Source organism: Apium graveolens, chromosome 3 (genome assembly GCF_009905375.1).
Source record: "Apium graveolens cultivar Ventura chromosome 3, ASM990537v1, whole genome shotgun sequence".
NCBI lineage: Eukaryota > Viridiplantae > Streptophyta > Magnoliopsida > Apiales > Apiaceae > Apium > Apium graveolens.
In genome coordinates this window covers 60,219,936-60,245,381 of record NC_133649.1, presented here as the reverse complement: position 1 = coordinate 60,245,381, position 25,446 = coordinate 60,219,936, and the positions used below count along the sequence as shown (strand labels likewise).

General features: G+C 35.1%; 1 protein-coding gene across 1 annotated transcript; it reads left to right on the top strand.

Annotated features, from left to right (window-relative positions):
- The first annotated feature begins 4,099 nt into the window (after positions 1-4,099).
- LOC141712332 (nascent polypeptide-associated complex subunit beta-like) lies at positions 4,100-7,308 on the top strand. The gene is made up of 6 exons (XM_074515231.1): positions 4,100-4,203; positions 5,943-6,010; positions 6,205-6,353; positions 6,445-6,501; positions 6,768-6,806; positions 6,937-7,308. Exons 2-6 carry the CDS (start codon positions 5,943-5,945, stop codon positions 7,119-7,121), a joined length of 498 nt encoding a protein of 165 aa, XP_074371332.1. The 5' UTR covers positions 4,100-4,203; the 3' UTR covers positions 7,122-7,308.
- Positions 7,309-25,446: the final 18,138 nt, after the last annotated feature.

Sequence of the window (25,446 nt, the reverse complement as noted above, 5' to 3'; positions counted from 1 at the left end):
GAGTTGTGGAATGGATTTGTTTGATTTAAAAATAGTATTTTTTTAATTATTTAAAATATTAATTAAATATTTTTTTGGTTCATTTATTTAGTGATTTAAAAAGTTTTGATTTAGGGTTTAAAAAGAAATAATGTAATAGAAAAAATTTGATTCCCGTACCCCTCTCTCATACCCATCTATCTATCCATCTCCATACCCATCTACCCATCTCCCCCGTTTAAGAAAATAAAATTAGGAACCAAATATGTATGAGATTTAAATGAACGGAACTCATACCTCATTTCAGAATGTCTCTAATGAAACGAACCTCTAATAACCTATGATTCAATAAGCTATTGAATTTTTTAAATTAAATTGATGATAACAGTGGTACTAAGATGTATCATATAAATTAATTTAAGATACAAAATCATACCCCTAATCTAATAAATTTTAGATTAAAATATTAAAATTGAAATGCATGACTGATATACTCGTGTCGATTGTATATTTTGTATAGTATGTACTTGGGTTAGAATATATTTATTCTAAAATCTTAATTAATGGTTCTAATTATTTTAAAAAATTATTTATCTATTTTTATAAGCTATAGGTGTATATAATCTTCTAAACAAATTCAATAATTAATGATAATAAAAAATATTAAAATATGATTTACTTATTTTTACGAAAAGCTGTGATATTTTATTAGAAATAGACAGTCTAGTAAAGTTACGACCTGGGAGAGTATATGATTCCCTAACAAGATGATGGACAACCATATTAGGGGATCGTTTCACAAATAACAACTCAACGTTATTTAACCGGCCCATCAGCTCTCTGCATTCAGAGATCACCACACCAAAACGAGATCGCATTAAAGTTCTACATCTGATAGTCCGGACAGCAGTAAGATAATCAAATTCCAGTTGCACCTTGGGCCATTGCATCATGTCAATCCAGTTTAAAGCCTCCTTAATAGCCATTGCTTCTGCCAGAACCGGGGGGGAGCTCATGCACCATCACTGATTTTGCTTAAATTAAACCACCTCAGAATCTCGAGCAACCATACCACAACCCACTTCTTCTCTAGTTTCAAAAATTGTTGAATCGACTGATATTTTAATTGTGTTTGGTTGAGCTTTACCCGGGTAAGAACTCCATCTCCATCTAATTGAGGCTGAAGACGAGGGTGAGTCCCATGCGTCAGTTTGTGGATCGCGGTCCCACATAGGACCTGTTCTGAGCTATTGTCTATTGTGTAAGGTATAGCTCCGTTGCTGATACGACCTTATTCACTGTTGAATACTTGTTGTTCCAAATTAAATCATTTTGTGCTGGCCATAATAACCAACAAAGAACTACTGAATCTGCTTTCTACTTCGCATTAGCTACCTGCCACACATTTTTAATCCACGACATAAGTTTAAACTATGATTTTGTAGCTCAATTATGCGCAGAATCAACCAACACTGCAGGATGTGCAAAATCGTTTCTGTATCACTCTGACAAAACGAGCACATGGTTTGCAATGGGACATGTTTAATGCTTAGCTGATACCGTGTAGGCAAATACTGAGCTAGGGCTCTCCATACTACATTAACAGCTTTCGGAGGAGTTTTAATATTCCACAAACTCTTCCACACATTTGAATGTTCTCTCCGTGAGGGCCAATTCCCCCTCTGCAAGTGTAAGGGTTTATACGCACTTTTCACCGAATATAAACCATTATTTTCCAATCTCCAGTATAGCACGTCAACATCATCAGATTTATGAAGATGGGTGTTTAGAATTTTAATCTGGATTTGTTCATTAAAAATATCTCTCACAATCCCGACAGCCCATTTTTTTGATATGTACGAAACAACGAGGTTACACTCCAGCCTTTAATAGCATGTGACATCGTGGTCATAACAGGATTACTACTGCACTCTGGCCACAATTGTCCTTCAATATTGATGCATTCACCAACACCAATTCGTCACTGCAGATCATCCCATAATAGCTTTTTTTATGACCCAAAAAAGAGTTTAAGAAGTCAGTATTTTCAAAATACTTTGCCTTATAAACCTTCACTACTTTCCGGGTTGGTTAAAATTTTCCAACCCTGCTTACCTAACATAGCCAAATTAAAATCCTTGAAGTTTCTAAAACTCAAACCTCCCACATTCTTATGCTTGTCCATTCGATCTCACGACATCCAGGATATGTGTAAGTCATTCAATTGCGAGATATTCCACCATAACTTTGAGAGATATTTTTCAATATCCCTAGTTATTTCTAGTGGCAATAGAAATACACTCATGACATAAGTTGGTAGAGTTTGTGCCACCGATTTAAACAAAGTTTTTTTACCAGGTCCCGACATATGTTTGTTGTCCCATTTACGAATTGTTGAATAAATTTTTTCTTTCAGAAAGCCCAAGATTGAAGCTTTGTTCTTCCCTAAGATATTTAGCAGTCTCAGATACTGGTAGTACTCATCCGCCTCCACCATTTGTAGCATTATATGTCCTCTCTATTATATTGAATAATATTTGTGTTGAAAAAACGGAAGATTTGTCCTTATTCACCTTTTGTCGTAAAAAATAAATGTGCACGATTGTAGCGAGACAAGCATATTTGCTCCATGTTTTACAAGGTCACCGTAGAGATTGATATATTTTTTGAGTTTTGTTAATGTGCCTATGTTTTCCTTAAAATTTAAACCCTAGAAACATAAAAAATTATATTGCATTGAAATTCTACCAAAATTTAATAGCAATTATTATTATTATTGCAATAATAATTTATTACAAAAAATTTAAAACCATGCCTACATTAATGCAAATTTGAAGATTATAAGTATACAATTAATAAAATAATTTCCTTGAAACCAAGACAATTATTTTATGTCAACATTTTACTATATTGCTCAGCAAAATTTGGATCACTAAATCCAAATTTGGATCACTTGATTTTATATAAAATAATGATTTTGTTATTTGTAGTTTATGATATTTTAAATTAATTTTTGATTTTTAATTATATAATTAGAGTAAAGTTCTATGGAGTCCACCTTTTAATTGGAGTCCTCGGAGTCCATATATGTTCTGCAAGTAAAATATAGCTTAAAATATTGCAAAACATTTTATTTTTCGAAAAACATCACTATTCTATTAAAAATCTTGTAGATTGCATACATTTTACAAGCAGGACATTGCAAAAATATATTATTCTACAAAATATGTTTAATTTGCAGAACATAAATGTTCATGTTGCAGAACATATTGCAGAACATACATATTGTACTGTAAATATATGAGATTTGAATGATTTTGTTGAAGTTATGCTATTTGTGTAACATATTTTGCAAAATAACACGTTTTACAATATATTTTATTTGCAGAACGTAGATGAACTCCGAGGACTCCGACAAAAAGGTGGACTCCATAGAACTCAGCCCTATATAATTAATAACATAATATAATTAATAATGAACAAAATTTAATTTTAATCTAAAACTTAAAAAATGCGAAAACATAATTTATTAAAATTTAAATAGAAGTACATTGAAGAGTCAGAAGTGTCGGATCCAGAAGTTGAGACTATTCGAATCATTGAAAATACCCGATTCCAAAAATTCCTGGACTGCTTTAGAAAAATAAAAAATAAAGAGTCACATATTGCACTTAGAGATGCATTAATTGAGCATTTGTGGGAAGAATATACTAATTTGGAAAATTAGTGTGTATCAATAATATTTTGTATGTTAATTATTGCAATTAATGTGTTTTTCGCGAATTAAGTGCACAAATTTAATATTGTTATGAAATGTTTTATAAATTATTAATAATGATTAAATGATAATTTTAAGATAAAATTGCTTAATATGATATTTATATATTATTATATGTAAAAAATAATTGGATCAAATATTTGGATCACACGTTGGAGTTAGTCAGAAATTTGGATCATTTGGTGATCCAAATTTAGATTTTCGGATCTGTTGGAGACTCCCTTAGTACATAAAAAAAGATATATATTTAATTTTACTTTAAATAGATATTTTTTTTACCTTTGGTCTCTTAAATTGACTGGGTTACAAGCCCAGCAGCCCAAATAAAAAATGAAGTGGGCTGGATCTAAATGTATAAATTATAAAAGGGGAAAAACGGCAAAAATTAGGGTTTCATTTGGTCTATCTTGGTTCTCAATCCAATCGCCTCACTCGTCGCCCCCAAGGTACCTCACTCTCACTCCACAACTTATTATTATGCTTACGTATCCTATCATTTATTAATAGCTAACTTCTTTAAATTTACTAGATGTGCTAATATATGTTTATATTCTTGTAAGTGAAAATGTGAGATCTAATGTTTTATATCCGGGTTGTTATTTGTATTTAGTAAAGTTAAAGTTGTGTAATTTACTACTTGATTAGTGTTGAGGTGAAGAATGGGATTTTTCATTGCTATCGTGAGAAACCCGTGAATAAAGATGTACAATTTTACCTAATTATCTCTTTTAAAAAGGGTATATGCACATTTTTCTTTTCTTACGGAGGTGTTACAAGTATTAGAAATTAATGAATGTGTTGTTACGGTGGGGTTTAATGCTCCAAGCACTTGTGGCCTAGAGTACTAAGAGGTCAGGGTAATAGGGTACCTATCACTAGACTCCCCGAAGGCATGCCTATAGACATGTTTTTTGCCAAAAGACATCCCCAAATGGCATGCCATTTGTCAGTTAAATATAATAAAATTTAATAAATAATTATTATACTAATATATAGTGAACTTGAATATAAAATTAAAGTTAGTTGACAGTAACAACCAAATACCATCATAATACTCATTTACATTAGTAACTTTCTAGATATTAAAATTTATTTACATATTTTAAAATTATATTTGTTATTTCTGGATATTTCTAATATTAAAATAATTATTAAAAAATAAAAAAATTAGTAAAAAGACATGCCGAATCATGAAAAGGCATGCGTGGCTAATTGACGTCATGACATGCCCATCTTGGCATGCCCGTGCCGCCGTGACATGTACTCTACATGGTAAGTGCTAGAGTAAAAGATATGTACGCCTAGTATCCTGAAATTTTGAATTTTAACTAGATTGCGCTTTTGTCGGGGTTTGCTATTATAGTCATATTTCTTATTGGTGTGGTTCCTTTTTTTTCATCATTTGCTGCTTTGGTATTGCAGAAAATGGAGATTGTTTTATTTACATTTAAGGATGTTTATAACAATAGTAACAATAATTAATGTTGCAAGAATTAATCAAATTAAAGTATGCCTCAGGAGCACGTAGCAGAAAGTTCTCTTGCATTTTCTATTCATTACTTTTGCTTTCGTATCTTGGATTTCAAGAATGCGCAGGAGCATAGTTGATGCTGAACAACTAATAGTTAGAATGACTGATATTTTTGTAATATCTAATTAGGAAATTCTAAACACGTTAGTAGTTATCTTTGCCAGTGCACTTTTTTTTTGTGCTTCAGTAGATTATTGCAGTCCAGTCTTAATTTGAAAGGGAGCAGTTTTACTTCACATTTGTTAATGGATCTTTTTCAACTTGTAAGATGACTTAAATAAAGCTGTTGCAGATAGCTATGCAATGGACACCAGAGCAAGATATAGTGGATTTCTCAATATTGCCCACTAATCTCTTTGTTTATTTTACTTTTGTTTATTAGTGTTTCCGAGATCTCTATATGTTATATACTAATTCATAGCATATCTTTAAGTTCTATCCGTATAGAGTAATTTATTAAGGATTTTTTTTTTGCTATGACTGGCCAGAAAGTCTATCAGGATGTTGTATGTATCTTGCTTAGCACATGAGAACGTGCATCTGGGATTACAATTTTCATATCTCATGCAATTGTGATTTTTGTTGATTATTTTGAAGGGTCTTCTATTCATAGATAGAAAAAAAATCATTTTTTTAATTTTTTTTCCCATGCAGATGAACAGGGAAAAGCTAATGAAAATGGCCGGTGCAGTTCGCACTGGTGGAAAAGGTAGCGTGAGAAGGTTTGTCTTTGTGCAACTAAAGACTTTAATCTAGCAAGAAGAATATTCTATGAAATTGAGCTAAACATTCTAGCATTTAATAAGCTCTGGCATGCACTTGAATGTTGTGTAATTATATCATTTGATAAGCACAAATATCTCTTACTTCAATGATGCCGGAGGATTACTGAAATTTTTTGAACTCTGGATCACAGAAAGAAGAAGGCAGTTCACAAGACCACCACTACCGATGATAAAAGACTGCAAAGCACATTAAAGAGGATAGGAGTGAATGCGATTCCTGCAATCGAGGAAGTGAATATCTTCAAGGATGACGTAGTTATCCAATTCGTAAATCCCAAAGGTTTTTGTTTATGGAAGTGCCTTGTTTGTTGGTTTGTTATCTTTTTTCTTCTGTGTTATCAAGTTAACCAATTTTCCATCTTTTGTTTCAGTTCAAGCTTCCATTGCTGCAAACACTTGGGTCGTTAGTGGTTCTCCACAAACTAAGAGTACGTTTCTTTCAACTTGAATTGTTGTCTTTATGTCAAATATCTTCTGTGTCTGTTAACTTGAATTCCATTATCGTTTATGCATTAGACAGATAGACAACTTGTTTACATGAATCTACTTATATATGTTAGTTTTAGATCAACTTATAAAAAAGTTATGTATTACTAGCAATAATTTAGTACTGGTTCGTTGGTCATTTTCTCTTAAATATTTTCCAGCTTGACTGTCCAGATTCTAATATTGATAGTTTTTTTCTTATTTTCAGAATTACAAGATATTCTACCAGGAATTATTAACCAGTTGGGTATGTAGTGCTCCTCTTTGTTAGTGTGTACACCTGATCTTCATTTGTGTGGTTTTTTTTTTTTTTTTTTACTTTTGCATAATTACAAATTTAATTTAATTTCAATATACATTTTTTTATGCTTTACCAGGGCCAGATAACCTGGACAACTTGAGGAAGCTTGCTGAACAGTTCCAGAAGCAGACACCAGGTGCAGGTGCAGATGCTGGTGCAGCTGTCACTCAAGAGGATGATGATGAGGACGAAGTCCCAGAACTTGTGCCTGGTGAGACTTTTGAAGCTGTGGCAGAGGAATCTCCGGCTCAGGCTTTGTAGAGTTTATAATGAGTTATGTTATTCCCTGTATTTCTAATTGTTTTGAGGTCTGCTTTTGCATCTTTAAGCCGTTTTATTTTCTCATCTATGACATCCGAGGTAATTGATACCGTGTTTTAATCAATGAAGTAATTACCTTCATCAAATTGACTATAATTGATGTATGCCAGTTTTTAGCTTCAAATGATGTCCCCGTTTTCCAATTATTACAAAGGTGATTAGTCAGTGTTGAGATCTGCTTCCAAACCTTCAAATGGACAGCTAAGCTGAAAAATGTTCTTGTGGCATTGGAAATTTTGTTGTCTTTGTGGTGATGTAGTTGCATATGTGCACCATTGCTTGCATGAATGGTTGAAGCATGAACTTTAATCTCCCCATAAGGTGTGAAAAGTCTGCAGACGTATGCTTTAGATCCTCAATCAAGATGCACATCTGCTTTTCAAGTCCTCCATAAAGATTCAGGGTATGAGTCAATTATGTTTAGAGGCTGACTGTTTTCTTGCCCTCCTCTCTCTTCTTGTTAATAGCAAAAATTGTCAATTTGGTGAGGAAGGGTTAGTAATATATTTTCCTTGATTTATTAATATCGTCCTTTAACTTGATAGAAGAATAGAAGAAGGTTCGCAAATACCTGGGGTGTAGTGATTCATTTCCTTATATTTCAGTTCCTATAACAATAGACCAGATCTGCAGCTTTTCAAGATGCTGAGATCTATGTGTATATACTAACTATATATATATACACACGCTAATCACACTTGGACTGTTTTGTTTCTTCTTTCTTTTAAAAGTTGCTATGGTTAATCTTGATAAATGAGCGCTCAATGGATCAGAATATTTTATTTTATTATACTGGAGACGGAATCCCGAAATTATCATTTATTTAAAGAAATTATTTATTTATAAAAATATTTATTTATCAGGATTTTACCGTACATATCACAATCAAACAAAATGCAGAACTGTGTACACCTGAAATAAACCAGTATCGGCGAGGGGGTGCTTAAAGTGGACTTAAGAGTCAAGAGTGTTGGGTATCACTATCAGTCTATTAAACAGATATTATGTCATCTCAGAAATTATCAATTCACTAAAAACGACAAATCTCCTATTAGTTTATTATCGTCGAAAGGGGCCTTAAGCCAAGTATTACATACATGGAACAAATAATCTCTGGGAGCACTGCCAAAAAAAAAATCTCTGGGAGCAGCCTAGCCGGCCGTTGTCACGTAACTAAGAAACAATAAACTGTAAGGGGTTACAAACTAACTGCACATCAATCACTCTTTTCATGTATGATCAAGTTATTATATCATACTAGTCGGTGGGTCCGAGATTGAGATACGTGTCCGAGATTAAAAATAATAGGGTTAAATGACATTTTTTGGTCACTCAACCGGGTCACTCAACTTAAAAAACTTTCAGTTACATCGTTTTACTTTCATCCGGTTCACTCGCCGTTATATTCCGTTAAGTTTAGTTCTAACTGAGCGTGGTGATTTGGTTTAAATAAATTCACCGCGACATGTACAGTCAGCCGATGCGGCATTTTGGTCACTCAACTGGCTTGAAACTTGCAATTTGGTCATCAAACTAAAAAAATTTTAATTTATACCACTGACCATTATTTCCTTTAAAATTGAAAAAAAAACGTACGAACTAGTCTCATACAACCATGTTAAGAGCCCTCCTATCACACTTTTTTACAACAAATAGATTTTACTCACAGAATTTGGGGTGCACATGGGTCAGGTTGGCCATGTTAAATATATTTTAGCAACCCGACTCAAAGTTTGAAATTTTATAACCCGACCCATAAAAAATAAAAATGCAACATAATCCTACCATTTGTTCGTCGGTTTGGATTGGTTTGAATTGAGTTGAACGGGTTATTAAAAGTCAATTAAAATAAATAATTATTAAAAAAATGTATTTACGATAAGAGAATATCGTGCAAACATACGAGTTTAAAAATAAAATCACTTTATAAGTCATTATAAAACAATTTTGGGATTTTGAAATAAAATTCCAATAAAACTTTTGAGAACAATTTTCAAAATTTTGAATTTTTTTGAGATATTTTGAGATTTGTAACGACTACTTTAATATTGGAATTGAACAACATATTGATATATTTATTTATTGTATTTATATGTTCCAAAATTTTGTAAGAGAGAAGAGAGTGGTTGTAGGAGAGCTCTTCGTTCAATTTCTTTTTTCAGGTTTTAATAGACGTAATGGTCAATGACTTGAATGAATATTTTTTTTTAATTTGATGACCAAATTGCAAGTTTTGAGCCAGTTGAGTGACCAAAACGCCGCTTTATCTGACTGTACATGCCACGATAGATTTATTTATGCCAAGTCACAAAGTTTAGTCGGCATTCCTTTAAGTTTTTAACGGAATGTAATGGTGAGTGACCTGGATGAAAAGTTTTAAAAATAAAATGATGTGATTAAAATTTTTTTGAGTTGGATCACCCAACTGCAAATTTCTGGTCAGTTGAGTGACCCAAACGCTATTTAACCCCAAAATAATATCAAGTTATTATTTGTATAAAATTGAATCTGATAATAATTCGTGCGAAACACAGATTAAAATAAATAAATGAATAAATGATGTTAAATTATGTAGTTAAAAGAAATCGAAGTCAAGTGTAATTATAAAATTTCATCGTATAATTATTATTTTTAGTAACATAGCTTATAAATCAAGTTATAATTCTAGTCATGCATCTAATTATTTTACTTGTTATATTAATCTAACATGTTATCTTTTACTAATACGGTTTGTTATACCCAAAATTTGGTACAAGTATTATCCAGGTCAAAAAATGATATCAAATTAGGACAAGAACGTCAAGTTCAAAGCAAGATAAGGCTAGCCCTCTTTCCTAAAAAGAAAGGGTGCAACCTCCTTGATTTATGAATTAGAGATGTCTTGAACTCTAAGGAGCACCCTCAGAATGATAAAAACAGAGAAAACCCTAACTCCCCTAGAAGTTAGGGCGCACCCTCAATTGTGGAATAAAACGGTAGTGATTGATGATATAATGTGGGGTTAGTATATGGGAGTGATATGGCACACCCTAATATTTAACATAGCTCATAAGGGAATTTCAACACACTGTTTAGGAGATCAAGAGCAACACCACGACCATGAAAGAGCTCCTCCTCGTAGTTCGATGGATAGATATGGGCGAGACTATGGCAATAATTGTCAGAGAAGTTTTCGATGTCATGGAATAGGTGAAAGACACAGTGGATACATGGAAAGAAATCGACGTACCTATAATCGAGATTATTGGGATACCCGTGCTTATGACCGAGAGGGAAGAGATAACCGTGCGTTGGATAATAGCCAAAGGGACACTCAGACCCGTACTCATGACCGTGAGACTCCGCAAGACCATGGTCGGGATCAAGGTGGAACTTAAGGTCAGAACCAAGAGATACCAGTAGTACATGGTGGGGGTCAGACAGATGCTCAGACCACTAATCAATAACCAGCACCTCCAGGTGGCAATCAAGTAGTACCGCCACAGCCTCAAGATCCATAACCTAATGTAAAAAATATCCCCGGAGTTGGGACTTTCAATATGGATGACTTGTAGAGGTTGCTTAGCCATCTTCAAGGGGGAAGAGTTACAGCTACGGCGGAGATTCCTTTACCATTCTCCGCGGTAGTAACTAGTAAGGGAAGCTCAGTTACCAGCGGGATATCGCAACACTAGTGATTTGTAATTCCATTGGAGTTCCGATCCGGCTGAGTTCTTAAGAAGATTTAGTATGGAGATGGATGTTTACCAAGTTCTGGACTTGTCTAGATGCATACTCTTGGCGGCGACCTTTAGAGAAAGAGCCCAACAATGGTTCCAGAAGCTTGGACCCGAAGTAATTACCTCTTGGGTTCAGATGAAGTCCTTATTCTTGACCAAATTCCAAGCAACTGCGAGGTATGCTCCATCAGTTATGACTTTGGCCAATGTCAGGTAACAGGAGAATGAAAGCCTGACCTATTACTTCAAAAGGTTCAACACCGAGTCAACTAATATGAGGGGTACATCAGATGAAGCTCCTAAAAAGTTTCTTCATAGCGGGCTAAGAGTGGGTTCATATTTCTAGAAATATCAGCAAGGAAAAGACCCAGCTAATATGGCGGATGTTTTGGCTCAGGCCGAATTCTTTAAAGCTGCGGAACAATCTTTGGAAGAAGTGCGCCCTATCTTACAAGGAAGCCAAAAGGGGAAGCTGAGGAAAAGAGACAGGTCCCCGAGTCCAAGATATTGAAGAGATAGTCGAAGTTCAAACCGAGTAAACGCTGCCACTGTGTGAAGGAAATGGAGTCCTCCCTTGAGTTATGACAGCAGGACGAGTGGTTATACTCTCTTGGCGGCCTCAATTGAACACATCTTTGAGGTTAACAAGAATAAGGGACTATTCGGAAAACCGGATGCTCTGTCATCTTGGCAAAGTAAGGACAAAAAGAAAATATTATGAATATCATGAATCTTCTGGACATAACACCCATGAATATCGTTAGTTGAAAGATGAGATCTATTATGTGAGCACGAGACTATTGGATGCTGAGACCATATATACAAGCATGAAAAAGTTAGTCTATGTTCTCATCCTCACTGCTCGAAAATTAAGGCCATACTTTCAATCTCACAAGAGAGAGGCTCGTACCGCTTATCCTCTAAGAAGTTTTTTGCATAAGTCGGAGTCGTCAGGAAGAATGTTAAAATGGGCGATTGAGTTGGGGCAATTTGACTTGAAATATTGTCCTCGGACAGCGATCGAAGATCAAGATTTGGCCGATTTCATACTTCAGTTTGATTCTGAAACTGATGGAAGAGATATAGTGTTGGTTGAACCTTCTTCATATGGGAATATCCCAAAAAATGTGAAATAAGAATTCCCACACCCTTGGTGGATTCTCCATATGGATGGAGCCGCTAATAAGATGGGGCTGGCGTCAGAATTATTATAATTACTCCGAAAGGGAATCATTTGATGAGTGCCATACATTTCAAGTTCCGCGCCACTAATAATGACGCTGAATATGAGGCCCTAATAAATGGTTTGAAAATGTCATTGGAAGTGAGGGGTGTAAATTTGATAGTTTGGAGTGATTCGAAGTTAGTAGTTAAACAGGTAAATGGAGGGTTCCAAGCTCGGGGACCTTAGACCGAGCTCTATATGAGGTATATGCAACGCTTGCTTAGAAGATTCAGTGATATTAGGCTGAAGAGCATGTCAAGTGAACAAAATAGTAATGGAGATGTGTTAGCAAAAATGGGTTCGCATATAGGAAATTGTATTTCTCGGGCAAAATTTTGTTGGGAATTCAAGAAGTTCCAAGTATTCCCGAAGTAGAAGTACTACAGGTTGAAGAGATTCGAGAGGAAACTTGGATGACTCCGATACAAAATTATATATGTATGGGAATTTCTCCTGAAAACAAAGGCCAAGCCCGGCGCCTTCGCTACCAAGTTCCAAATTATGTGGAGTACGACGGTGTCCTATAAAGAAGAGGTTTTAATCAGCCTCTACTAAAGTGTGTTGGTAATGAATAAGGTAACTATATCCTCAGGAAGTACATGAGGGGATATGTGGAAACAACTGGGGGGAGTGGTTCGCTGGCTATGCAAGTTATCCGACAAGGAAACTATTGGCCATCTATGAAGGAAGATGCTTTTAAGTTTTTTCGAGAATGCGATCGCTACCAACGTTTTTCCAATTATTCTACTACCCCGACAACTTCTTTGACATAAATGACAAGTCCTTGGCCTATGGGTGAGCAAAAAATCGATAAAATCTGAGCCCAAAATCGAAATCGTTAAAAACCGCAAAAAACTAAACCGTAAAACTAGATCCGAAACCGAAACCGTAAAATTAAAAGCTGAAACCAATTTTTTCAGTTTCGGTTATAAGTAGAGACCAAACCGCAAAAACCCGATCCGAACTGATTATTTAAAATAAATAAATAAATTTTATTATATATATATATATTAAATTAATAGAATATATGTTGGGTAATATTGCAATTTTGAATAGTTGATAGCTTTTAATTGCATGATTTATAAACTGATAGCTAATTTTCTGTGTAGCAGTGCATTGAATGTTGTTTCCAATACACGATATTCAATTAACAGCTTTAATTGTAGTGCTCAGGGAAGACTTCTTTTGTTACATGACTGTAAATTGTAGGAGTAGTTTATTTAGAATATTTTTGACATTAACCAAAAACCAAATTTTAGCGTGACTTTTATAATATTTTTATAATATTTTTAGATGAATAACTTGCAATTGAAAAAATGAATACATGCGACTCGTGCAAATATATTGGTTGGTGAAATAACCCGGTACTCGACTAGCAACATGCTCATGATAAAAAAATGGTAGTAGGCTACTGTGCACCGTTTGCTTAAATTAATACAGACTTCATCTATCTTTCTCTAATATATACTTTTTTAAATTTATTAATGTAATTTAAATTTTTCTATATTTTTTAAGGTAAAAAAGTCATATTTATTTTGTAAATTTTGTGTGATGCGATTTTAAATCCGAAACCGATCTGATTATAACCGAATCAAGGTTTTTAGAATCGAAATTGAACCGACGGTTGCAGTTACGGTTTCAGTTTCAATTTTAGCCTAAAATCGAACCGATTTGCCCCGCGCTCTCCCTTACCTTGGCCCTTTGCTATGCGGGGGATCACTTTCATTGGAAAACTCCCAAAAGCAAAGGGGGTGTTAAGTATGTTGTCGTGGCCGTTGATTATTTTAATAAGTGGAAAATTAAGGACTTTGTCTTCAGTTCAATTATTTACAGATTTGGAATCTCATGTAAGCTCATATCATACAATAGGAAGCAGTTTGATAGCAAAGAGTTAAAAAAACTTTGTGAAGATTCGCATATCAAGAAACACTTTGCTGTGATTAATCATCCACAGAAGCAATGGTCAGATTGAATCTATAAACAAAATTATCAAGCATATTTTAAAGACAGAGTTAGAAGAAAAAAAGGTGATTGGCCAGAGTAACTCCATATGGTTCTTTGGTCCTACAATACAACACCTAGGTCAACTACATGTGAATCACCCTTTATGTTGACTTATGGATATGAAGCCATGGTCCCTGTGAAAGTAGGGGCTGGATCATTTCGGAGAGATTTCTTCGATGAGAAGAATGCTGAAGTAAATCAAAGACTTCACTTAGACCTGCTTATTGTGAAAGACATGCCTGTATAATAACAAGACTAAGTCACATTGAAAACCCTGAGATTCAGTTGTATGATAGTCTAAATCTGTATTATGTATTGTATTTTTTGAGTCTCTAAAAAGGTTAGCAGATTAGACTGGAGTATTTTTCTGTAAACAGTTTCAAGCCTAATAATAAACTATGGAAGAAGTTCAAGTAAATATCATGCCTCAGAGAAAAGATGTAGAAGTTTGGAGTTGAATAAATTGTTAGGAAATGAATAACATATAGAGATGGGGGGGGGTGAATTTTTTTTACTGTTTTTATGTTTTCTTGAGCTTTTTATGGTTGAACAAAGTAAATTAAATCTTGTAGTAAAATGTGTTACTTCAGAAATTAAACATGCAATAATAAAGAACACAGATCTTTTCAAAACTCACTTAATTTTAAATTAAAATTAAGAATAGTTTTGCTACAAAATTTCTAGGCTCTTTGTTGATAAAGAGCTTAGCTTCTTCTTGAGAGTGTTACAAGATTTTTTATCTAAATTGTTACAACCGACTAAAGGACCAGTGTTAACTTTATAATTTAGTTAAATGCTAGTTTACACAGTGTACAATAAAAAATGCTATTAACTTTAGTAAACCGTCACTTGTCATTTCCATTTTAGGAAAAGTGTGTCTTCCATTTCTGGCTTAGCATATCTTAGCATCCTGTGTTTGCTTTGATCTTCCTTTGTCAGTTAATCTTCACCATTGATCTTGCACATCCTTCAAGCTGCTTTTGTAGACTTTTCAATCCAGCTGTTTGGATTGTTTGTTGATTGTAGATCTTTGGATATTGAACTGGTCTGTAATTTTGTATTTGAGATTTTACCTCGAGATCTCCATTTGGTCTAGAGAACTTGACATCTCGATAAGTATATTGGCTTATCGAGATCTCTAATACTCCATAGTTAATTTGACTTGTAGAGGGCTCTGAGTTTTCTATAAGAGAATTTGGCTTGTCGAGATCTCTAGTCTTCATTTCTTCATTTTGACTTACCGATATCTCTGAGTTCTCAAGTGGTTTATTGACTTGTCAATAACTCAGAGTTCTCTAGTCAAATTTGACTTATCGATAACTCAGAGTTCTCTAGTGAATTTTGGCTTATCGATATCTCTGAGTTCTCTAGTGGAATTTGACTTATCGATAACTCAGAGTTCTCTAATGAATGTTGACTTGTCGATAACTCTGAGTTCTCTAGTGAAGAAATGACTGTTAATATCTCCGTGAGTTCTCTAGTAGCTTTTTCTGACTTCTTGATTAGTCATTTGGAGTTCTCGAGTGACTTCTCTATAACACTAAATCTGTGACTTGTAGAGATCTTTGACTTAGAGTATTTTTATCTAAACAGATTTACTCAACTCCAAGCTTCTTCAAAATTCTTCTGAGGCATGATCTTCTTGATCTTCTTTCAGATAGAATCCTTAGGCTTGATACTGTTTAAATAAAAAGACTCCAGTCTACTCCTTTTTCATTTTTACAGACTTTAGAAGTTACAAGTACAAATGCAAACTAAGATTACAATACAACTTACTTAGGGTTGTCAATTTGACTTAGTCTTGTTCAAGTACAGGCATGTCTTGCACAACAATCTCCCCCAATTTGTGAGAAGATTGCTTAACAGAAATTTATGCCTGTTAACAAGACTAACCCCAAGTTAAAAAAAAATGGAAAGTGAAATCAATACATAAAGCTTGATAGGATTACAACTTTTATACAACATGAGATTTACAAAGTTCAATGGTTACAAGTATAAGGTAAAGACAGTTTTTGTTTCTGCTTCTTCCCTAAGAACATCCTTTAAGTGATCAAGAATTTCCAGTTCTTCTATAACAGTTGTTCCACTTAGAGCTTCTACAATTTTTTGTCTTGCAACCTTTGGATTACCACTGTCTAGTAAATCAATCCTAAATTTTGAGAATCCACCAGCTTTGATGTTTAGAAATTTCCCATCTTTAGAAATTCTGCTCATCCCTTTGGCCTTGAGCTCTTCTGATCTTTTTATGAACATCTCAATTTCTTCATTATACTTCCTCACTCTTTCTTCAGATTTAGCCTTTTTTTTCTTGTTTCTTCCCTTTCAATCAACCATTCAGCTATAACTGATCTCCATGCCCTTGTGGCAGTATCCTTGTCCTTTAGCAAACTTATTATTCTCTTAATTTCTGTAGGAGAAAGAGAATCCATTAAATCACTGCCAAGAAAGGTGAAGGACCCATCTTCATAGAAAATTCTAACTTCCCTAAGAGATACAGCCCAAACTCTGACTATTTTCTCAGCAAGTTGTTGAAAATGATCTTTATCTGAGATGCACCAATTTAAAGATAGAAATTCAGATTGCTTGAAGCAGTTCCAGATAGCCCTTTCAGTGACTTCTCCTTTCTTTGTCAACTTGGCTTTCTTAGGCTTTTTCCTAACATATTTGAGATTGACTTTTAGTGAAGGCTTGGCTAAAGGTAAGGTTGTGATTTTCTTGAGACTTGTTTGGCTTGGGGTGATTGGAATTTTTAGGAAAGAGTTGGCTGTTTGTTTGAATAGAAGTTTAGGATTTGAGGTTTGAGAAGGTTTGATGTTTAAGATATTTGATGTTGAAGATTGAGTTGAGGTTTGAGCTGGTTGTGTTTGGATTTTTAGGGTTTGGTGTGATTCTGAGCCATCATGTCTCCTTTTACTTCTTTTCTCATTAAGCTCTCTTCTTCTTATCATTTTTCTTATCATCCTCCTTCTTCTTCTCACCACCCTTGCTGCCAGATGGCTTCGTGGATTGAATTGGATTTGAGCCAGAAGGATTTTGATCATCTTTCTTCTGCTCATCATTATCCAAATTATCCTTGTTGATTTGAATTTTAGACAAGTTGGCTTCAACATCACTCAAGTATCTCCCCAACAGCTTTATCATCTCTACATCATCATTATTCTTGTGCTTCTTTGATTTTAAGTCAGTTTCCAGAATCATGATAAGCTTCTTGTTGGCCATGACACATTGTTTAAGGATTTGAAAGTGTTTGGAGTGCCTAGTGTTTGGACAAATGTATGCTATACCCTTGCTTGGCTGTAAGTATGCTTCAGGAAAAGCAACCACTTGTGCATTCTTCAATTCAGTTAGCAGCATGGTATCTTCATGAGTTACAACTTTGACTTTGTTGATCATAATATCCAACTCAGATGCCCTCCTTGAAACAAGATAATTGAGGGACACCTGCATATATCTGTCTATCCCTGAGTCATTGATATTAACCACAATCCTCTTTTGTAGAAAGTTGTCTTGATTCACCATGACCACCCTTAAGAAATTTATTGTCTTGTGCAGGGTCTTTTTGTATGAGAAGTGATTATCATTGAGAGAAGCTTTTAGGGCCTTAAGCAATTCATCAAATTCTCTGCTCAGACTTGGTCCTTCAGCAGCCCTAATAAGTCTCTCCATGTCAAGATCTACTTCTTGATTTAAATTCTTTTTAGCACCCTGGACTTGTTGAGATGATCTGGATTGTGCTAGCCTAGCCTCTATCTACCCCTTAGTCTTGTTGGCAGGCATGGGAAGGGGAGTAGGGATTTCAGGCCTTATCTGTTCTGGAAGTGATGGAAGAGGAATGTTGAGCTTGCCCATGATGGCTCCCAAAGCAATAGAGTTTTGCATTTGGAGGTGCTTGTGAGAGTCCTCCAAGGTCTTGATGTCTTTCTGTTGGCTTTTGACTAGAGAAGTCAAAGCTTGAACTTGATTTCTGAGAGAAGCATTGGAGGTTTCCAAAGAAGCTACTTGATCCTTGAGTGCTTGAATATATGTAGAGGAAGAGCTTGGAGCAGAGATAACAGTAGATTGACCAAAAGTAACTTGCACAAATTTCTGAATTTCATCCATAACCAAAGGTGAAAGAGTGTATCTTGCAGTGTGCATTTGATCCAGCTTCAACCTTGTGTCATTGGATTTACTGATATGATCTTGAACAACTTTGTGCAAGGCCACAAATGATTCCTTGAGTTGACTTACACATTTATCAATCCCCACTGAGATCATATCTAGACATTTGTTGTGAGAATGTCTTAAATTGATTTTTGATCTCAGTTTGTTAAGGGATGATTTGGTCCATCTTTTATCTGACCATCTTCATTACTTTGTCCTGATGACCATTCAATGTTATTTGTAGAGCTTTTCCAAAGTAATGTAAAGCCTTGATTTGAGCCTTGTAGACTTCATTGATGGCATCATATACCTCATGTGGAGTGAGGGATCTAGCATTGCTTCCCAAGATAGTAATGTATTCTTCTCTGAAGTTTGCTAACACAACATCCATCTCAACTGTGAATTCTTTGTCCAACCAAGCATCACAGTTAGCATCCTGACCAGCTTCATCAACAATCTTTGATTGATTTTCTTCCACATCAGCCTGGTAGTAGAGTATGATAGCTTGGTAATCTTGATTGGATATGTTGGATGTGAGTAGCTGTTGTGAGATTTGAGCCAGGCCTCCAAGTTGATCAACTTTAAGGTCTTCAATAGTAGATGGTTGATTTTCAGTGTCTTGGAGCCATTGAGAGATGAGGTGTGTTTGAGATGTAGAACGTTGAGCAGCGGAACCACCTGTGACTGAAGTCACAGTTTTACTCACAGATTGCTATGTGGTTATGGCTAGTTGTTGTTCCACACTAGTTGTGGGAACCTCCAATTGAATTGGAGGGGATTTGACTGGGCCATGTGTACCAGTCTTAAACCCTTTTGTGTCTTGCACCACACTGTCACCTGAATGTGCTATACTTGCCTCCCCTATGACAGGATCATTGGCAATTGTACTCCTAGCATCAACTGCCAAAGTAATTTCTGCTAGGGTTTTGAGGGGAGTTGTTCCAATATGAGGAACCTCCAATTGAATTGAAGAGGATTTAGATAGCTCCCCCTCAGGAGTACTACTCTCAAACCTAACAGTCTGTGAAGACTGATTTGCATATGAAGGTGCATTTGAGATTTCCTATGGGGTCTTTAGTAAAAACTAATGAATCCCCCATATTTTTGATAGTGTCATCAAGATCTACCCCAGCTAGTAGCTTCTCACCATCTAAATGTAGTGTCTGGGTGGTGAGCAAGGTTTCTTGTACCAAGTCACTTGATTTTTCTTGCACTTGAGAATTAGATTCAAGTGCAGTTGGAAGAGAAGAAATTTTAGATATGAGAGATTGTTGCTCAAGTGTGAGTGTTGGCAGATCCCCGTGAATGGATAAGGGAGCTTCAAAAGATGTTCCCTCACAGTGTGTGTCATCCTTATTCCTACTACCATACACTTGAATTGTTCCATGTGCAGGCTGTGCAGACTCAATACAAGGTGCTTTTACAACTGCATCCTGTTGGGAGGATATAGAGGTGACTTGAGTGGTCAGCTCAGATTTCTTAATCTTCTTTGGTTTTTTGACCAAAGGTGACTCAGCTTCAATTTGGTCCTCACCACTCTCTTGCAAAACTGTCATGGTTACCCCCTTTCTCTTCTTTTTACTCACCTCATCCTTTTGAGAGGAGGAGGTGGTTGGTTTCCTAGATTCTACAGGTTTTGAAGGAACAGGCTCAATATGGGTAGGTTTCTGTGGGTGTTCCCGTGTTTGTGCTTCCACAGGCTCAGGAACCATTATTGCACTAGGTTGATTTCCACTACTTCTCATGTCTGGCATATAATAAGGGTAAGTCTTAAACCTTTCAAACATGAAAGGTGTTAACTTAAGACTTACTGGAACCTTATTCTTAGTAAGAAGTGATCCAAATAAAATTTTGGATACTTGCTTATAATTGCCAATTAGTGTCCTATTTACACCTTCTAGCATATGTATGTCATTAACTTTATAATTTAAAGCTGACACAATAAATCTAGGTAGAAAAATATCCTTACCTCTTGACTCTAATGGCATTGTGAGTTTGGTGCTCAGCTCCTCCAAAATGTAGTGTCCTATATTTATCTGTTTATTGAAGGCCATTGAGTAGACCAGCTTCTAGACAACACTTAAAATGTTGTCAAATCCTGACTTTCTACAAGTGAATGCCCTTATCACAGAATCAAACAGGAATGACCATTCCCTCCTTAGAAACTTCTTGTTCATGCTGGCCAGATTGATCCTCTTAGAGTAATTGATGAAGTCCATGAACTCATACAGCTCATCCCGAGTTGGAGCATCCACCAGCTTGTCAGTAAGAATTCCCAAAGCCTTATTGACATCATCCTCAAGAATCTCCACCTGTTGTCCCTTAATTGTGTAGTTTATCACTATAGTTGCAGCTTGATTCTCATGCACAATTGTCCTGGTTGTTGCTGTGTTCCAGAAATCACCTAACACATCCAAGTACAACACAGGATTAGAAGTAAGAGCACCTACAAAGTAGGTCTCAGAAAGGAACTTGACAAAGCACTGAAAAACTTCAGGTGCTTGGTTTGCATCCAAAAATGCAAGAAAATTGGTTTCCTTGGGGATAAAGGGTACAAGATTGTTTGCTACCATTGATATAAGTATGAAGTTTAGTGGGTAAAAGAGATTTGTGAGAAAGTAGAAAAACGAGAGAGAAATAGGTTTTGGATTGAAAGCCAGGTCACTTGAGATCTCGAAAGTTGTAAGTACGTATATGTATCGAGATGTCCGGGTATTTATAGTAAAAGCAAATGACTTGTCGAGAACTCAAAAATAGACGTTTGGAATTAGCCTGTTAAGAAGTCATTTTAAGAAATGAAAAACATATTGAGAAGTCATTTTAAATTACTCTTATAGAGAACTAAAAATTGACTTATCGAGATGTCAAATAAATACCCAGTTTGTCCAAAATTGGACTGAATAAATTCCAACTTTTATTTGAATAGATTCAAAATAAAATTAGAATAAATTTGCCAAAAGTATTTTACCAAAATAATTTATTAAGTTAAATTATTTCAGTTTTGAGTTATTGAGAAGTCTAAAAAATATACTTGTAGAGAACTCTGGGTATTAACACCACTAGAGAACTCTTACAAGGACTTATCGATAAGTCATTTTTAAGCCTATCGAGAAGTCGGTAAATTGACTTATCGAGAACTCACTCGAGAAGTCTTAAAATAACTTGTCGAGAAGTCAATTAGACTTATCGAGAACTCAGTTCTCTATATACTTTTGAACAACTTAATTCTGCCCTGTGTTAATTTTACATATTAAAAATGTGAATTAACAACTGAGCAGTTTACTAAGAATTTGAAAAATTCCAAGCTAAAATTTTTGTTTTAAAAAATAAATATGCAGAGATTTCTGAAATATTTATAGTTCATATTTCAGTTAATTTCTAATTAAATCAAATTAATTTTGATTTACTAGAAATTAATCTGCTGCAAAATATTAGCTGAGTTCTTGCCTTAGGATGAAGAATTAAGCATTCCAATTTCACCTACAAGTCTAGTGAAAGTTGCTTCATCCAAAGATTTAGTAAAAATGTTAGCTAATTGTTTTTCTGTTGGAACAAGAAATGAGCTCAATGGTACCATTTGTAGCATGTTCTCTAATAAAATGGTACCTTACATCAATGTGCTTTGTTCTAGAATGATTAACTGGATTAACTACTATAGATATAGCACTAGTATTGTCACACATTATAGGAATTTTGTGTAACACTAGGCCATAATCCATTAGATGATTTCTAATCCAGAGCACTTGAGCACAACAACTTCCTGCAGCTATGTATTCAGCCTCTGCTGTAGAAGTTGATACAAATTGTTGTTTCTTGCTATACCAGGATACAAGTCTTTGTCTAAGAAATTGACAGCTTCCACTAGTACTCTTTCTGTCAACCCTGCATCCAGCAAAATCTGCATCTGTGTAGCCAACAGCTTCAAAACCAGTTCCCCTAGGATACCATAATCCCAAGTTTGGAGTCCCCTTCAAATATCTGAAAATCCTATTCACATCCATCAAATGTGATTCTTTTAGATTGGCTTGAAATCTTGCACATAGACATGTTGCAAACATGATGTTTGGTCTACTTGCAGTTAAGTAAAGCAATGATCAAATCATTCCTCTATAGCTTCAAATATCTACACTCTTGCCTTTTCTATCTTCATCCAACTTTGTTACTGTAGACATTGGTGTAGAAGCAGGTGAACAATCAACCATACCAAACTTCTTCAATAAGTCCTTGACATACTTAGTTTGGCTGATGAAGATCCCATTACTTCTTTGACTTGTAGTCCAAGAAAGTAACTTAATTCCCCCATCATACTCATTTCATATTCACTCTGCATAAGCTTAGAAAATCTTTGACAAAGCTTTTCATTTGTAGAACTAAAAATGATATCATCCACATAGATCTGAACTAGGATCATATCTTCTCAATATTTATTGTAGAATAGAGTCTTGTCTATAGTACCTCTAGTAAAACCATGCTTCAATAGGAATTCTGACAATGTATCATACCAAGCTCTAGGTGCATGCTTTAGTCCATATAGAGCCTTGAGTAATTTATACACAAAATTTGGAAATCCTGGATTTTCAAAGCCAGGTGGTTGTTGCACATAAACTTCTTCTTCTAACTCACCATTTAAGAAGGCACTTTTCACATCCATTTGATATACTTTGATATTTGAATGTGCTGCAAATGCTAGAAAAATCCTTATTTGCTTCAAGTCTTGCAACTGGGGCAAAAGTTTCATCATAGTCAATTCCTTCTTCTTGTGAGTAGCCTTTTACAACCAACCTTGCCTTGTTTTTTGGTAACTATACCATTTTCATCCATCCTTGTTCCTGAACACCCATTTGTTCCAATAATGCTTCTATTCTTTGGTGCAGGAACTAACTCCCAAACTTTGTTTCTTTCAAACTGATTAAGCTCTTCTTGCATTGCAGATATCCAATCAGGGTTCATTAAAGCTTTTTCAGTTTTCTTGGGTTCTATTTGAGACAAAAAGCATGCATGTAGGCACTCATTAGCAGTTGCACTTCTAGACCTCACACCAACAGTAAGATCACCAATAATTGCTTCTCTAGTGTGACTTCTATCCCACTTCCTTGTATGAGTTTGTTGACTTGTGCTTTCATCATTCTCTTCATTATTGGTATGACTGCTAGATCCTTCTTCTATTTCTCCCCCTGAGTTTGTGCTATCAAATTCAGGTGTTTGAGATGAGCTTCTATTCCCATGATTTTCTTGTTCAGTAATCTCTTCATTCAACATCTGGTGTGCATAGACTTCATCTTCACCATCAGAATCACTATCAATGTTGAGGTTTTCAAATGCAAGGGCTCACCTTCATTTTCATCAAGGCATTCCAAGCCTGGACACTCGTCATCATCAAAAGTCACATCTGTGCTTTCCAGAATCTTCTTTTAATTTATCACATAGACCTTATAGGCAGTTCTCTCCAATAAATATCCCAGAAAAATTGCTTCAAAGACTTTTAAGTCAAATTTTCCCACATATTCAGAGCTGTCTTTCAAAATATAACACTTGCTTCCAAACACATGAAAATATTTTACAGTAGGCTTTCTTTTAGACATTATTGAGTATGGTGATTTGCCATGTGCCTTGTTTATGAGATATCTGTTCTGAGTATAACATGCCGTGTTAACAGCCTCTTCCCAGAAACTTGTTGGCAACTTGGCATCTTGCAGCATTGTTCTAGCAGCTTCAACTAATGTTCTGTTCTGTCTTTCAACTACTCCATTTTGTTTAGGTATTTTAGCATCTGATAATTCTTGAATAATGCCTTTGCTTTTGCAGAATTCACACAATGTTACATTTTTGAATTCTGTTTCATTATCACTTCTTAATATTTTTACACAATTGTGATCTTCAGCCTGTTTTTCTATCTTCTCGATGTGCTCAATTATGATGTGTGAAGTTTCATCCTTAGAGTGCATGAACTCTACCCAAGTGTATCTTGAGAAATCATCTACCATCACAAGTGCATATTTGTTCCTTGAAATTGATAAGACATTTACTGGCCCAAACAAGTCCATGTGAATAAGTTGCAATGGTGCACTTATAGAATTTACAGTTTTTAACTTGTGACTTGATCTTTTCATTTTTCCTTTCTGACAAGCTTCAAAAACTTCAACTTGAGCAAACTCCAGTTTAGGCATGTCTCTTACTAACTCCTTTTTGACCAAGGTGTTAATTGCCTTGAAATTCAAGTGAGACAACTTCTTATGCCATAGCTTGCTTTGTTCTTCTGATGCCTTGGTGTAGAAGCAACAAATGCCATCCTTATTTGTTGAGTCCAAGTCTGCAACAAACAAGCTTCCTTTCCTTGCTTCTTTCAGAGCAACTTCACCAGTTTTTTTGCTGATAAAAGTGCATTCTTCTTTGTTGAATAAGACTTCAAAGCCTTTGTCTGCAAATTGACTAACACTGAGAAGATTCAATTCAAGACCAGCTACCAGTGCTACATCATCAATGACAACATTTTCAGAAACAATTTTGCAATATCCCATTGTGAATCCTTTGCTATTGTCTCCAAAGGTCACCAAAGGGCCAGCCTTCTCCTCAAACTGTGATAACAGGGCCTTATCACCTATCATATGTCTGGAACACCCATCGTGAATGATCCATATGACTTTCTTCACTTTGCCCTGCACACAATGAGTTTTAAATGTGTTTAGCAAGCCAAACAATTTTGGGTACTTTCTTCTTGTTAACTGATTTAGCAGAAGTAGAATGAGTTGTTTCAGATAAAATAAAATTCAATGACCGTTGTGCATTTTCCCTATCTGATGTAGACCCAATTTTTGTTTCTTTAAGATCTACTCTCAATTTGTGACAACTCTTCATTACTTTCAAGTTGCAAGGGATACAGTCAAACTTGTCACAGAATGAGTAGGGATCATTTGCATTGCTTTATTGTACTTGTATGCTCCTTCAGCTGGCTTGCTAACAACCTTTTTACAAAGGTGAGTTAGATGGTTTATAGAGCCACATTTTTCACACTTCTTTCTTGGAGCATCTGCAACATAAGTAAAATTATTGCTTTTATTTATCCTAATTTTCTCATTTCTATATTTCTTCTTCTTTCTTGCATCTTCAGTCTTGGTCTCTTTGACAAGTGTCTTGGAACTTTGTTTGTCCATGAGCTTCTCTTCAGCTTTATAAG